Here is a 16891-nt window from a genome sequence, read left to right as displayed (position 1 = left end):
CAGCTTTGATGGGCGAATTGCTTGTCCACTGCTTTTTGGGATGTTTCTTACAGAAAGAGCTGGCTTTCGTTCAGAGCAGCAGTATGGCAGGGAGTAATGGGCCCTCTTTACACATGCCAGTCCTCGTGGCCCTGTGCATGCATAGGAAGCCAGGGAGAAGCCGTCCAAATTGGGGCTCTGTAAGAGCTGTGCATTCAGTGTCTTATGTCAGTGTTCATACGTAAGTGAAAACAAGCCCAATGAGGAGCGGAAGAGAGACAGACTGGAAGGGAAAATTCCATAGCAACGGAGAGAGCAAAACCCATGTCTTTATGTCATTCTTCAGGCCGCAAAGGGCTTTCCTTTCCTAGCCACCGGCTTCTTGCTTTCATAGACTTTCTTGGGTAGTTGGTACTCTGGTGACCCATTTGATAGATGGAGAAGCTGAGGTTTGGAGAATTTGACGAGGCTCATTTGCTCAGCTAGTAAGTAGTAAAGCCAAGATCTAAGTCCACACTTTCTTTTCGTACTATCTCAGGAGGGCGAGAGATGTTGGCTTCTCTGTGGGAATCATACAGCTTCCGGTGACCAATGGCCGTGGGTCTGAAGAGGACAGGGTGGCCGGGAGGCCAGAAGAGGCCCATCCGTCAGCACCAGCATTTCCATCTTCTCTCGCGCCCTGTTGATAGATCTTTTCTCTGTAGTCACCCGTAGAAGTTATTTTTCTTTTCGTTTGTCACAAGAGTTTGGCACTCAGAATAACAGCTGGCAAGAGGTACAAACTCTTCTCGGTCTTGTTTTGGCAACTTTGTGGCTGGCAGTGGGCAAGCAGCACACACTGCGGGGTTTGCAGCTGCCAGACATCCGGCAGAGCTGTTTTCTAACAGACCGGGCATGACATGGGGGCTTGTGCATCAGTCACAGTGAGACATGGTTAGTGCGAAACCCCAGTGTGCTTTCGGGGAAAAAAAAAAAAACCAGAAGAGAGAAGAGGGGGGTGGGGGTCCGTTCTGGTCGTGTTCTATTTAATGGTGTAAATTTAGTTCCCAGTGCTCGCGCCTGGTGGCTTCGCAGAGTCAGAGAATGTTAGCGCCAGGACAGGTTAGGCGACGTGCTTCCTAGATGGCACCTCTGCGGCACATGGCGGTCCCCCTTCTGTGCCCTGAGAGGGAGTGCACAGCACTCTCCGCCTGAAGGGCCATCTTAAGCTTTTCCTCTTATTGGTCTGGATGCTTTGCCTGTGTGCATGTCTGTGCATCCTTGCACTCTTGGTGCCCGTGGAGTCCAGAGGAAGGTGTTGGATTCTCTCGGAACTGAAGTTATGGGCAGCTGTAACTCAGGTCTTCCTGAAGAAAAGCCATGTTCTCAACCGCTGAGCCATCTCTTCAGCTCCTCCAAACAGTTCTTCAAGCAACTATTTCCAATTGGTTACGCTTTTGACATTTGATTTACGTCTATTTGTTAGCTCGGTGTCTCTACAGGATAGTCAGAAGATCAAATTACTTAACCACCAGAAAGCCCTTGAAATTGGGCTTAGTATATAGTTAATACTATAAGTGCCTTGTTAGTCTTTTCAACTTTCCTGGGATTTTTTTTCCCCCCCAGGATGGGGTTTCACTGTGTAGCTCTGGCTGTCCTGGAAGTCACTCTGTAGTTCAGGTTAACTTTTAGTTCACAAAGATCTGCTTGCTTCTGCCTCCCGAATGCTGATTAACCACCTCCCAGCTAGTTTTAGTCTTAATAATCTGATTAGCAGTACAGAACGGTTACAGAGTACCAGATTAAACAGCAGGACATTGGGGTTATGAACCACATGGTGGAGTAAAGGGTCCATGAGAGCCAGAAGCACAAGGTCTCATTGCAACTTCGGGGCTATCACTTATCAGTGAGGTACACAGCTCTGGCTGCCCTCCTATGCAAAGTAGGCTCTCAAGATAAAACCTACCTAATAACAGCGTCATCGCAGAAGTTAAAGAGATAATAAAAAAGAACTAAATGTAGCCATGGACAATACTTGTAAAAAGTGGAGTGGGAAAGAGTATGGGGGCCACAGCCAACAACTCTTAGGAGAGTCTTGGATCTCCTCCTCTCAGAGATTGCACTCAGATATCCTTGTTTGGAAAATCCTAATTTAACTGGTGAATACCGGTGGGCAAGAAGGAAATTGTCAACTCCTACATAACAACCATTATGCGAAAAGAGCCGGACGGAGCTTGAGATAGTTGGTCATCAGCTGTGGGGGTCTGATTGGCCCTGTTAATACCTGTTTGGTATGTATTGCCCCCCAACACAAGGACAACTGGAAGGTATATACAGAAGGGCCAAAACCATGAGCCTTAACTTTACCACTTTATCGGTGGAAAGCAATATGGAACTATCCAACAGTTAAGGTTTTGAAGTGGTATTTTGTATAATTAGGCAATATGCCTGTTAATTAATTAATTACATATTAGCTGCTACTCAATACAGTCGGACTTGAAAAAAAATATCCTGCAATGCTTAATTTGGTGTAGCAGGTTTCTGAGTTGTGTTTCAAAGTGGAGGCCTGAATGGTGCTCTGTGCACTGTGCAGCCCGGCAGCCTCAGACTGGTTTGCATCCTCCACGGTTTATAAAGCCGCCTCGGCTCCAGATTGAACAGGCAATGTTTTCACAGTGACAAAGAGGAGTCTTTCCGTGTTTGTTTGTACTGCCATTCATGAGATTAAGATTAGTCTCAATCATAGCAAAAGCCAGAAATCCTAGAAAAAAAAAAAGTCTATTTTGCTATCAAAGTTGCCTCTCTCTAGAACACATGTCTGGGCCATGCCCCTGCCTTTCTGCTGTGACACTGCCCCTCATGGAAAGTTCTTTTCTCCCCTTTGACACGAGCTCTTCTTTCCAAATCTTAGTGCACAGGTCACTTCCTATCTGCACCTGCTCTCCTGGAGTCAGACTTTATCCTGCTTCCTACAGCTCCTGTTTATTTATTAAGATTTCTTTCCCAGTACATGTACAGTGAGATCCAGGCTTGATCAGTTCTCGTACTGGGTTTTATAGCACCGAGAAATGGGACCGTGCACGTAGAAGCCTCCAAATGAATCAGTTAATGCTCCTCTTAGCTTTGGAGGAAATCCTGGCATGCCTGGCCCTCTATAGTCTGAGACCCCAAACATAAATGAGAATACTCCACATCTGCATCACTGCCATCATGGCTTCTGCTCCAACTTTCTGCCATCTCATAGGTAACTTGTGGCATAAGCAATTGCTTCCTTATTCCCTCAATAAATATTGGTGTGCAGCTACTATTTTGGGGGAGGAGGGGGAGATTGGTGTCATCCCAGGACATCACCTCAATGGCTCAAAGATAAGGCCTAAATTCTATGACTTAGGTTCTGGAAAAAATATTCCAAAAATGTAATTCCCAAGGAAGGTAGTACACCCCATAAAGAGGACTGAAGAATAAGGGGTGCCATATTCTTTTTCTATGGCTCTGTCTACTGGATGGGAGCAAAGCCTTGAGAACTGAAAACTAGAGAAATTAGCGTCCGTGGTTTTCATGAAACCAAATAGGTACAACACATTCCTCCTCGTGGAAGGTCGAGGGTGCCTCACAGAGTCAGAAAGACAAGCTTTGACCCCTCCTTCTTGACTCATCTGAATTGAAAATCACAGACAGTTTTTTTTCCTCTCCTACCGTTGGGTTACGAGAAGGAAGAAAGCAACCACGTTGAACATAAGAACTCTGAATCCTTCCGTCAGTGAGACTTGATAGGATCCATCAGTTTGACAATTAGGCAACTTTAACATTCTGCCTGGGCATCTTACCACAATTTTGTCAGTCTATCTTTGGTCTGTGCCACATTTCTTTTCTGGTCCTCACCATGACCTGACACTCTCCTCTGTCTCGTGTGTGCATGTGTTCTACTGGTCAATAGTTTGCGTCTTCAAAACCCCACTGGAGGCTACTCTTACTAATCAGTACTCTGCCTCAAAAGCAACGATTTTTATAAAGTACCATACTTTAATGGGGTAGGGCAGGGATGCCCCAAACAATTTTACTTTTCAATTAATTTTCAAGCAAAAGACAATACCAATTTTTGCATTGGTATTCATTTCTGTTGGTCCTGTACTGGCCTGGCGGTTTTCCGATGCCTTTAACAATTGCTTTTGGGGAACCCATTTTATTAAGGAGTGCAAATCAATATTAAAGATACTATAAAAAAAAACCCCGTGGTAATAGGTACCTAGATTAGTCACCAAAGACCAGGAAGTAGGCAGCAAGAAACCATGAGGGCTGATTAGAAGGACGTGCTTATTGTCCGGTAAATATTTCCATACACTAAGCAAATGGCTTGAGGTGTCCAAAGAAAGACAGAGGACATTTTTCAGTAGTTACCTACCTTTTCAGTTATGATGTGACCTAAAATGTTTTGGAAATTCTTTCAGCATTAGATGAAGAGTTTTCTATCAATTTCCCAGCCATCCCCCAAATAAGGTGAGACGCATAGGTGTGTTATGTGTCTCAAATCTTAATCAAGGAGGAAGTGGTACAGCAGACACCCATCTAAAGGAGCACTGTAAGAAGTGCTGCTGCTCCAGGGGCAGGAGGGAAAAGGCAAAAAAATGCGGAGGAGAACAGAATCATGACCTTCTCCCTTCCTCCACGGTGGTTACATTGATTAGGGGAATAGAAAGTCAAAATCCTCCATTATGGGGTCACAACCAGCTGAGGTTCGAATCGGGCTTAGAAAACTCTGGCCCTGCAATGTACAAATCACGATAGGTTCCCCTGCTCGCCCCCCCCCCCCCCGTGTCATTTGTGTCTTTCCACATCAAATGCTGATTTCGTTTCAAGCCATTTGCTTTGGAGCCCGGGTGACAATAAGAGGCAGCAGGAGAAAAGAGCCTGAAATAAGGACCACAGGCAACGGGGGGCCACTGCAAAGGAGAGAACCACAAGCCCAAGCAGTAACTTACGGCAGCTACTTTCGCTATCGCTGGCATTAGAGGAGACGTGTTCTGCAAGGACAGCACAGCAAATTAAAGAAGGATCAAGCGTCAGAGAGCAGCCAGCACCAAAAGGGACACACCCATGCAAAGCTACCGGAAACGTGAGCGGAGGGGCAGTGAGAGGCTGCAGAGGAACCGCACTGAGACAAAGATGAAAACTTTATGGCCACTTTGCGCAATACTGCCGTCTCTTCCTCTCGGCAAATGAGGAAAGTACCTCCAGTTATCAAACAGCAAACAATGGCAACCCAGGTAATGTTCTTTCTATAAGTGACGTATCTATTGAGCTCTGGTCTCCCAGAAGTTGTGGAGGACAGTGTGTGCCCACTGTTGGGCAGGCGATTTTCTGTATCTATTTTAGTCCTTAGTTATTTTGAAGGAAGACTGTGTTTGCCAACTGCTCCCTGGAGTCCCTCCGATTTTCCATTTAAACAAACTTTGCAAGTGTAAAAGGGATTTTTGAAGCTCCCTCCTGCTTCAGTGAGTAGAGAAGACAGGAGGAAATAGTCCCTGAGAAATGGTTCACGGCTTAGTTTCTATTCTACGACCCTTGCTTGAACAGCTATTAAATTCTGGGAGAAGAGAGCAGGCGGAAGACAAATGGCCTGCTACCCAGTGCAGGATCAGGCATGAATTATGTCTCGCCCAACAGCGGAGATACGTGTGCTGTTCAGTCGATGAGCTGATCATGTATAACTTATCAGCTGCTTCACGTGCCACCACACTAAGATGAAATATGCGACTACTTGGCTTTCAACTGTTTGATAATACTTAAGAGAGAGAAAAGGAAGCTACATTCTTCTCTAAAAGCAAAAATAAATGCTTTGACTTTTTTTTTTTTTGGTCTGCTGAGGGGATTGGTTCTATAGCATAAAACTAATGAAAACCAAAGCAAATGCTGATTTCAAACCATTCCTCTCTGTGTGGCTTCATGGCCAGAACTGGGCTGTCAATCTGGGCACACATCTGTCTAACCAGTACAAGGACTCATGGGGACATCCCCTGCTTCATGGCGCCTTGTGGATGTTCCTATCTTGTCTCCTTCAACATGATGTGAGGACTCCCTGATGTGTTTTTTTCATAAATTAAATCTGTCCAGTTTTCACAGAATAAGCAAACATCTGGACATTCTGGATCCAACGGGGCATTACATACCTTTTAATGATGCTTAGTATTAGTGATATGCTAAAACAATCACTTTCCTTTTCCAAACCGAAAGTGTATAAATTCCCCCAGATGGTGTGTGGTGCCTTCCAGATGATGCTGGAATTGGTGGTTAAATTTCACACCACACTGTACATCATCTTTTAAAGATAAAGTTTTCATCTTTAAGGCGAGTAGCCCTTGACCAGATTTTGTTTTCTCCAGTCTAAAACAGACTGCTGGGAGTCTAAACTCGAACCCTGGAAGACAGGCATGACCACACGCACAGGCTTATGTGAGCAGCCCTTGAATGTGAAGTCCAGCTCAATGGTGTTTTGCACAACTGAAAGGATCTCCTGTAGCTATTACACTAAAACAAACACAACAAAATTGAATATGTGATACATTTGCAAAAGATACGACATTCTGCTATTTCATTGATTCTTCTAGAGTGGGATTAGGATTAAAGAGAGTAAAATCATAGCATAGGATTTTCAGACATAGATCCTTGTTTTTAATTGCTGAGTGCAATAAGACATAGACCAAAGATATGAATAAGTAGAAAAAAATGTAAAGGTTTAATTATATCTTATTTTTCATTCTGCACTACAAGCTGAAGCCCTGACAACCTTATGCAGCTGGTAAGTCAGATAGGTAAAGGTATTAATATTTATCTAAAACTATCAAACGGTTCAAAGCAGGACCACTGCAAGTCAGAGAGAAAAAAAATCAAAGTTAATAACAAAGAATTAAGGCTCAGATGTCTTAATATTTACTTTTCGAGAATGCATGTTGCTTTTGATTACAAAACAGCTCCTTTATTAACAGCAAAGTATAAGTCAATTATAGAATTGGGCAAGGTTATATAGCTTTCCGTGTTGAAAAAGGCAGAAGAAAGAACATAAAGAATATTTCTACTTTGCCATTCTAGAACACTTCGCTCACCCTTTCTTTACAACATGGTCTTTTGCTCCTTGAGAGGAGGTTGGTGGCTGAGCAAATGATGCCCCGATGGGCATGCAGACCATGTTGGCCGTTGTCACCCGGCCAGAAAGGGGGAGGTGTTGCCCACAGCAGGAGACTGCCTGACACACTTGGCTCTTAAATGCTGACATGCAGAACAAAATGACTGAAAATTATTCTGTAGGAGCATTCACAGCTAGGTAACAAATCAAACTCGTATCGTGTGCATGCTAGGAATGAAAGGCCCTCAAGAAAAGGAACAAAAGCCAAACTCAAAAGGAAAGGAAAAGAAAAGTTAACAGTGACCATTCCTGGAAACTTACTCAGAGTCTTTGTTCCATAACCGTCGTCACCTAATCCGGGGATGTCCTGCATGGAAGTCCCCAGAGAGAGCAATGAGAGAGGAAGAACAGCCACGGAAGAGGAAGGTAGAAGTCAGTGGAGTTGACACGGATACTACCATGACAGACCGTGTTGCCCAGGCAATCTGGATCCCACTTGCTTTTCTTTTGAAATAACCTTCACCCCAAACTCCCTGAGCTGCATTATAAAGGGAAAATTTTGATTTATAAATCAACTCAAAAGGTTGAAGCCAGAGATTGTGGGGAAATTAAAATGATCAGTGATTGTATTTATTTTTTTTTCTACTGTCAAAGGAAGTCCCCACTCCAAGTTTCACGACAAATTCTGTATCCACCACTCTAAGCTCTCTTCTCGGCAGGTATTTAATGGCTTCCTGGAGAGCAAGGGTGAACCCCTGTGCCAATACTCAATGAGAGTCACTGAATTACTTCTGTCAAGCTGGCATCCAAGACAAAATACATATGTGGCGATGTAATCCAATACATCTGAACAGAATTTTTTTTTTTTCTCAAGCCTTAGGGACTTGCATGATCAAACCCAATCTACTCCTGGTCACAGAGAGATGCTGGTTGGACCTGAAGCCCCAGTTTTGTCAAGACCCGTTCTAGCACTGTCTGCAAAACAGCCCCAGGAAGGGAAGGATCCAGACTGCAGTCAAACACCGGTCACAGTAGTAAAACCTGCCCTGCCTGCCTGCCGTGTTGTTTGCCTTGGTGTGTCGTGGGACAGCCTGTCATGAGTGTTGCATGTGACATTATCTTCAGAATCTACTTACGTTCAGGATCACTGGTTTCCTGCTCACTCTGCTCCTTGTTCTTGTAGAATGGGAATTTTCGTGAAAAGATGAAGCTCTTTTTACGCTTGTCATTGAATGACTGTGAAGGAGAAAAGGCATGGGGCAAAAACAGGGGACGTCTAATTGTTGTCACACTCATGCTGACAGAACAACTAGTTTGTAAAAGCGCAGGGAGCTGTAGTGAAGCAAGCGGACACGCAACGGAGGTGCCGGAGGGGGCAAAAGGCAGACTCCATTTCCAAGCAGTACCAGCTCTTGTTAATGGCGCCTTGGGAAAATGGATTTACAGTCAGAACACCCTTCCAGATAAATGGTGGCAAAGGGGATTCTCAAGGGGAGAGGCAGACTATCCTGGTTCTACAGCTTGCCCGTCCCCTTTGATAAGTAACTGGATCTCTCTGAATGTCTGAATCTTCATCTCAAATCAACACACCTCTTAGGTGTTGAGATCACACGAGGCGATAACCCGCCCAGAACGCCATACAGTTTTCATGTTATCACTGTCGTGTACAAAATGACTACGAAAAATGTCGTTTTCCCCCTCATTATCTAGCTGTCTTAAAACTGAATTCATATTAGTTCAGCTTGGATTTAATTAAAGCTGCACAAGGAAGCGAGTGGATTTATGATACATAATAATTATAGTGTAGCATTTTAATTCAGAAGGTAATTTAGCTTCACACCCTCGTTAGCGACTAGCTCGAGAAGCAGAGGTTGAGTCCAATGCAGGTAACACAGATTTAGCTGGTGATAGCCCCAAGAGCTGGACTCAATCAGAGGCTGCTAATGTGGTATTCACTTGGTAATTGCCCAAGCACGGGAGAAAGTGACAGTCACCCATCTACATTTTGGTAAAGGGAAAAAATGAGGATAAATACAATTTAAAGTACAAGCTACCTATTAGTTCAAATGGGGCTCGATTAAAAGTAATATATATATATATATAATTTTAAAAATGCAATCACGTCAGTGATTAGCACTTGTTTGTTCAGTAGATTTTAAAAGACAATTCAATTTATGTCATGGTGGCTGTTGCTACATCAATGCTTTGTGGGTTGTTCTTGGTGACATGGGACCATTCAAGTTCTATTAATTTCATACTCTGTCATGCTTCAAAAATGTCTCGCCAGCCTTACGATCATCAACACTTGAAAAACTGATTTGAATCTTTTAGCTGCTTAAAAACACTAGAAAATCATCTCCAGGGACCAGGGTTTCTTACTTGCACAGGTTTTGAATTGAATTCCCAATGGTTAAATGAAAAGGAGTCTCCTAGCCCAGGGTTAGCACTGGCCACTGGCAGGAAGAGCTGTGGAGCCAGAGGGGTGAGAGCTCGGAGGAAATCAGTCCTCGTTGGTTGAGAGGCGAGCATTTTGTCCCATTCATGGCACTTAGTCATGTTCCCATATTAATTAGAAACGCTACCAAAAAAAAAAAAAGGTGCAAAGAAGGCATTTGTTTAGTACCCTGTGCTCATCTATTAAATTAACAGGAATAACGTTCAGGAAACACTGAAGTGCGGAAAGGTTTCTCACCAAAGTCAGAGCAGATAAATTTTATGACAGATCAGGACAGGTTTTATATGTCATACTTAAAACAGGACTTTCTTGGAACTTAGGTCTGCAGAGAGCACCTGTGTTTAATAGAGTTTTATCATAACCTTGTAATTGAGAACTGGCAGCCAAAGACAAGGCTGGGAAGTGTCCCTCTAGTTCCATAAAGGAACATTACACAGGCTTGCGTCACTCCAGCGTCCTGCCACTTTTACATTCCAAGCATATTTAAACTCCAGTAACTGAAAGTAAAAGAAAAATATCATGTAAGAATTAATGGCCTGTGATATTGCTTGCAGGGGGTGTTAGACACTACTCTTTAACATTACGGATGACTTTCATGCAAAACAATTATGAAATCTCATGCAAATACAAAATTATGCCAAGAGGAAGAAAGCTTGGGGGGAGGGGAGTTAAGGACACAAATACACGCAGATGGATAATGCAGAGGCTTCTAGGACCCTAAATGGTGTTGCATGCAAACCACGTTGTCTCACTGGTCAAAGGAAAATGAAACGGTGTTGTCTTTGATTAATTCTTTCATGTTTCAAAGCAAGGAATGTAATGTGTTAACATTTCCCAAGTATGAAAATGTTGTGTATCATGAGTTCTCTGATTGGACGTAATCATACTGAACAGCACACCTTTTAAAAGGACAGAAAAATACATGATACCCCAGAAGTAAAGTTCTATGACAGTATTACAAGCAAATGCCCTTTGCTTCCTTCCTGCATAACTTGGAAGGCACTGGACCCCATTCATGGCCACAAAGTCAAACCACCATTTCAGTACACGCAGATTTAATGTTCTACATGTAGGGGCTTACTGAATTAACATTAATATTAGCTAATGTCAACATTCTGACTTACAAAGGATTATATGTAGTTTATGAGGCTAGGCATGTAGAGTTCCATAATAGATGCTTTATCAGCACTGTAATTTTTCCTTTTAATATAGAAGAGGAAATTCTGCTACATGAGTGCTGGGTGAACAGAATAAATCAGCACTTTTGCTATTTATGTAATACATGGCTCTGAAGAAAAGGCTGGTTTACAGCTCTAGTCTTCACTGGGCTTGTTCAGGGCTGTTTGTCTACATTAGAGCATCTGCAGGCCCCATGAAATTGCCTTCAAGGAGAAAATGTCTTTGAATAGAGATTTTAGAAACACCAAATACTGTGGAGTGGGGTAAGCTGGTGTGGGAAAGAATTCTACTTGAGAATTTGAGCAAGAAAAATTTGCATTTATTGACCACTGAATGACCAAGCTTAGTTCTAAGGCATCATGTGTGTGGCCTACAGGCTAGCTTCATGAAGCTGGCCTCATCACTCTGTATCTGTCAAGGAATTCTGTCAGGAATTGAATTGGCTGCAAATGTAGTTCTGTAAGTACAAATTTCTGAAAGCCACACCTCCTTCCAGTTCACATTTTAAATTATAAGCAACTGAGTTTGTAAGTCACACCACATAATCTGCCATTCCTGGACAGTCACGCCCGGTGATTGATTACTAGGCCACATCAAGTCATTGGTTTCAATTGTATCTCCTTTGGTTATTATTGCTACGTCTTTCTTAGATAGCAATTCACGTAGTTGAGGGCTCAAAGCCACTCTTGCTCATATGATACTGTAAAAAATAAAGGGAATTTCAACGAGACACATTAGTCATAGCAATCTAAAACTCTGCATAGAAGTGGCTAGTTAACAGAGACGTGACTAGGTGGTTGTATACAGTGTAGGTAATGAGGCGTGGAGAGTGGGAAGTGACAGCTGATAAGTATGGACTTATTTTAGGGTGACTAGAAATGAGACTGTGGTTGATGGTTATGTACCCCATGAAGATACCGGGGAACACGGAGTTGTGTATTTTAAGGTCATGTCACTAATGTAAACTGTATTTCAAGAAGGCTATTTAAAAGAGGAATCCTTCCACACCCCATGCCATGGGCTGAAAGGAAACAACCCTATCAGGTCTCTCTGCTTCTCATTCAACTTGGTGTAAATATGTTATGTCTTTAACTTGATGCCCATCATACTTAGCGTGTAGAAATCTAGGTATGTTTCTGTTGACCAGATTCTGCCCTGTTGCGGTTTAAGTGAATATCTTTCATGTTGTGACAGACATTGCAACACTCATGTCAAGAGTCAGCATCTCATCAGTGGGAGTCAGGAGTCTCCTGATTGGCAGGTCAAACAGTATGAAACTTCCTGGACAGACCCCACCATAGAATGCTTTGGTAATCTGGCATACGAGAAGCTCAAATCCCCTCTTCACCCACTAAAATTCCATGTTCTTAAAAACAAATGGCATCTGTTTACCCCTCATATCCAGAAAACTATAGAACAAGAGGCCTGTTTCTGTTGTTGTTGGTTTTTTCACGTACTAGTACCTCAGTTTCTATATCTCCATAATGTCACCTTTGTAGATAATGGTGACCTCTGGTAAAATTTTAACTAGTACATGGCTCAAATATGCTTTTGCTGTGGCTCTTCTTAATTTTTAGAAATAATTGTTTCTTGGGCAGCAATGGATCCAGGAGAGAGAGGGAAGGTGGTGGGGAGGGACTGGGAAGTGTGAAGGGGGAGAGGAAGATGTCAGGATATATTGCATGGGAGAAGAATAAATTAAAAAAACAAAACACTTGTTTCCTCATAGCTCTGTTCACCTGGAAAATCTAGAAATTATTTTCTATTATATAGATAGCTCATTTTCATGCAGAAACAGAACCGTAAAACAAAATATGGTAAAGAATAAGTAATATTGTGACCAAGAAGGATTAGATCAAAGATCAAGTATTGGATCTCAGATCAAGAATTGGAAGCATAAAAGTCCCGAGCCTCCTGACAGGAGAAGAAAATATCACTTCAAAGGAGCCTTGGGAAGTTCTGCTAAAACAAAGCTCCAGATGAACCGGAGTATATTCAGACCTTTAGATTTCATGATCAGTCACCAAATAAGATTGAATTTTCCATGTTTCTTTGATTTCTTTATAAAGATACAACAATCAAAATTTGAAGTTTGGCAAACTCTGTAAGACAAGTTACCTGGCTTCTTTAGCATAAATATTGCATCAGCCAACCAGCGCAAACAAAATACTTAAAGAGAAATAGCAAACGAGGAGGAAAGTCACATAAAAAATTACCACATAGGGTTCATTTGCATTCTGGTTCAAACGAATTACAACAACAACAACAAAAACACCATTTATGACATTTGTGGTGCAATATGAGTGGAAGAGGAAGAAGCAGAAACATAGGAGGAAGAACTGTAGCCAGATTGCCACAAGATGATACATGCTTACCGACCTGACTTTGACCCCCAGATCCCACACAAAGGTGGAAAGAGAGAACAGCCTCCTCAAAGTTGTCTGATAACTCAGCAACTATCTTTATGTGTGACAATGACATGTGGTCAGGCCATACCGAATTAAGGAATGGTTTGACGCCCTGAATTGCATCCAAATATGTGAGTGGACCATAGCGCTCCATACATCTAAAGGCAGAACTGTAAAGGAGCATAGGCATTTTCTTGGCAGGTTAATGACAGTATAATCACAAGTATAACAGTACTGAAACCATTTGTTTATGCTGTAGGAATGAACACACGAATAACTGCAGGCATGTGGGGGACAGGCATTGTCACAGTCAACTGTGTTTCTGTTTTTATGTGAGTATATGTCATGTGTGTAGGTACCTACAGAGGCCAGACGAGGACACTGGGGCTTTGAAGCTAGAGTTATAGGCAGTTGTGAGCTGTTCAGTATGGGTACTGGCACCTGAATTGTGATTTCTGGAACAATAATAAGGACTCCTAACAACGGAGACATCGCTCCAGCAGCACTGATTAAAAGGAATTAAAACAGAATTTAAAGGAAAAGGTTAAAAAAACCTTAATGAGATCTAAGAAAGTACATATAAACAATTGAATGGAATTAGAGAAATGGTGCATGTTCTAAATGAAAAATTATGCAGAGCAATAGAAAAATGTTTATGAGCAAAGTAGAAACCTTAGAAATGAGGATCTCAATAGGCCCAAATAAAAATAGTTGAGAGACTAAAGAACAGATTAGGTATAAAGGAAGAAAAAAATTTACATAAAAACAGGTCTGTGGAAATATTCCAGGCACACACAAAAGAAAACATATTTAAGATCTTTGGGACCTCACCAAATGAATGAATATCTATGCTTTTGGAATTCTCTAGGGAAAAATGTAATCGAAGGTATAGGAAATAAATAATAGGAAAATGGAAAGTTCAGAAGTCTTGGAGAAGTCACAGATATTCATGCACAGCAGAATGAATACGATCCTAAAATCATAGGTGGCCAGAGAAGTCCATTATACATCGTCTTATAGTTTCTGAGCCTCCAAAGTACAAGAAAGATGGATAGGGATGTAGCTTAATAGTAGATGGCTTGCCTAGCGTGTATGACCCCGAGTTTTATCTATAGTGAAATGTAAAGACAATGTGTGTGTGCACATACATGCATACACACACATACACACGGTACAAGACAAAAGTATCTAAGTACCAAGTGACACTTAAGGTTATCTCTATTTTCAACAGGAGCTCTCCAGTCCAGGCAGGAATACACAAAATGAGCATTCTAAGTGATGAGGGAAAGTACTACGGAGAGTGTCCAATCCAGCACCGTCAGCCTCTGGAAATGACAAAAAGCGGGTTCCACAGCACTTTTATTTCCATGTCTTTTAGATTCAAAGCACAGTGGACATCTAGGTTTTACTGACTGAAAGCAAACTGCAGCGTTGAGGGACGGCTCCCCTCAGAAGCATGGGGAGAGATTTGAGAAAGGCAAAGCAAAACAACACGGTTGAGAGTCTCAGTAGACAAGAGGCAGTAGCAGAGCAGGGAGAGGCACCCTACGGTGTCTTCTTTCTGTTGGCTGCGTTGCTCTCCAGTGAGCATGTCCTAGTTTTGCTTTGCCCATGTATTTTATCTTATAATTTTTATACTCGGCGACCTGATTTATTCCTAGATGCCTTTTATTACTGTTAATAAAAACGAGATGACTTAGTTATTTGCTCGTCTCACATGTTCAGCTCTATGACTCGATTTTGGAAACGTTATAAGAATTTAATAGCATGCATGATGTCAATGAAAGGTACCATTTAATTTATCCTTTTTAACTTTCTCTCCCAAGTTTATCATCTGCCTCAATTAAGAAAACAGTTTGTTCAAAAACACCTCTTCTGCTACTGGGGAGATGCTTGGTTTGCAAAGTGTTTGCCTTACAAGCACAAGACCTGAGTTCAACCCCTTGAATCCTGGGCTCTGTGTGTGTGTGTGTGTGTGTGTGTGTGTGTGTGTGTAAAAAAGCTGGGTATATGGGCACATGCTTATAATCTTTGTGTTGAGGGTATAGAGATTAGCAGACTCGTGGGGCTCACTGCAATCAGCCTAACAACCGAAGGTTCTGGCCAGTGGTTCACCTAGTCTAAAGACACAAGGTAGCTGGCACCTGAAGGAGGACCGCTACGATTTTGCTTTGACCTCTGTGTGCACTAGACATGATATACATGTATACATGCATACACTTTAACGTGGGCAGCAACCCAAGGACACCTTTTCTGCCACAACAGGAAATGTCCTTCTAAGAGGGAGATGGCCTTCTAAGAGGGAAATGTCCTAAGAGAGTTTTCAAAAGAAATAACATCTGTTACCAGTGAAAAGCAAACCTCTTTTAGTGTTTATTTTCTAAAAACTATACTATTTTCAGTTTAATTATACTGGCAATGTAATTTTAAATCTTGATTTTTACTGACTATTGAGACATGTATGACCCTGGGGCTGTTTAGTTTCTAAGCCTCAGTTGTAGATACTTAAACGTGACCATGTAGAAAAAGTGGCATCGTGTAAGGTCAGTAAAGCAGAGCCAACAACCCCACGTCTTTATAAAGTGTCCGTAAGCATCCATTTTAATGAATTGATGGAAGGGATTTAGAAATCAACAATGCAAACTATCTTTAAAAAAGAATTTTACAGACCCTACAGAAAATTTAAAGATGTACACCATGTAGACAACATAGGCAAACCAGGCAAATTCTAGGAAGACATGGCCTAACCAAACTCAGAGGTGCCAAACACACCAGTAACAACTAGGAAGTTGAATTCGTAATTAAAATGACTCACACCAAATGGCTCCGACGTTTAATTCTACTGACTGGAATAACTCTAAAAAGAATGTATGCTAATGTAAGTTTTCTCAGTTTTAGGAGAGAAACGGTTCTCAAACACTCCAAGGCCAGTATGTCGCCAATGCCAAAAGTAGGCAGGAATCTTGCAAACAGAGATGACTGCAGGCAAGCACGTCTCGAGGTAATATTTCACCCAGCTAATACACCTCCGCTAGCTTACACATTCCTACGCTCTCAGACACTACACTGTTTCCATTTCTAAGGCTCTGTATTGTAACGAAGGCAACATTTACTACGTTCTAGATTATTTTCTTAGAAGTGATCCCTAGAAGTTGGATTCTTGAATTAAACATGGATTGTTTTAACGAACGATGCATGGCCAGAAAACTTTGAAGTGATTGATACTGACACTCCCCCTTTAACCACTTAGTCAGACTCTCAATTTGTAGTTGGTCCAATGATGGATCCTGATTGTTTTTTCTCAACACCCTCATGTTCTCCTAATTAGCTTACTATAATGGAAGGTGTTTATGACAGACAATTGTAATTTGGCACCCCATGCTCTCCTAATTATCTTATTACAAAGTGAGGAGTTTGGGAAGGGAAGCCTGAGCCTGTGAGTGAAGGGCAGACGTGTTATGCCGACACCTGACGAAAGAATGCTGGCACACTAGACGACGGGGAAAGCTTGCATTTCACCACCCAGTTATCTGTTTGGAAGCTAACTTTTCCAAAGCCAATTATTTCTTAGAAAACCTTAAACTTTTACTATCTTTAAAATCTTAGGGTAGGAGATTGTGAATTATGTGAAAAACCATATTTGCAATTGAGGACATCAAATCCTACACAAAGTGAACTCAAGCAACATCTCTCTAACCAATAGAGGGAGCTTTGTTCCAACATGGGCAGATTCTTGATATGACTCAGAAACTTTCTCTCAAAATTAAATAT

At 42.0% G+C, this 16891-nt stretch overlaps 1 protein-coding gene across 14 annotated transcripts in view; it reads right to left on the bottom strand.

The window, feature by feature from the left end:
• Dlg2 (discs large MAGUK scaffold protein 2) overlaps window positions 1-16891 on the bottom strand; it is a 1686730-nt gene that overhangs the window by 24391 nt on the left and 1645448 nt on the right. For 10 of the 14 annotated variants that reach the window (XM_026784310.1, XM_026784312.1, XM_026784315.1 and 7 more), the window contains 2 exons: window positions 8215-8314; window positions 4938-4979 (listed from right to left, as the gene is read on the bottom strand). In XM_026784310.1, coding sequence (XP_026640111.1) covers window positions 4938-4979; window positions 8215-8314 — 142 coding nt within the window. Of the gene's footprint in view, window positions 1-4937; window positions 4980-7399; window positions 7446-8214; window positions 8315-16891 lie in introns of all 14 variants that reach the window. The other 4 variants (XM_026784311.1, XM_005357591.2, XM_026784316.1 and 1 more) reach the window with 2 other exon arrangements.

The sequence above is a fragment of the Microtus ochrogaster genome, chromosome 22 (assembly GCF_000317375.1).
Source record: "Microtus ochrogaster isolate Prairie Vole_2 chromosome 22, MicOch1.0, whole genome shotgun sequence".
Taxonomy (NCBI): Eukaryota; Metazoa; Chordata; class Mammalia; order Rodentia; family Cricetidae; genus Microtus; species Microtus ochrogaster.
Note: the sequence above shows the minus strand (reverse complement) of the source record. Positions and strands in the feature narration are given on the sequence as shown.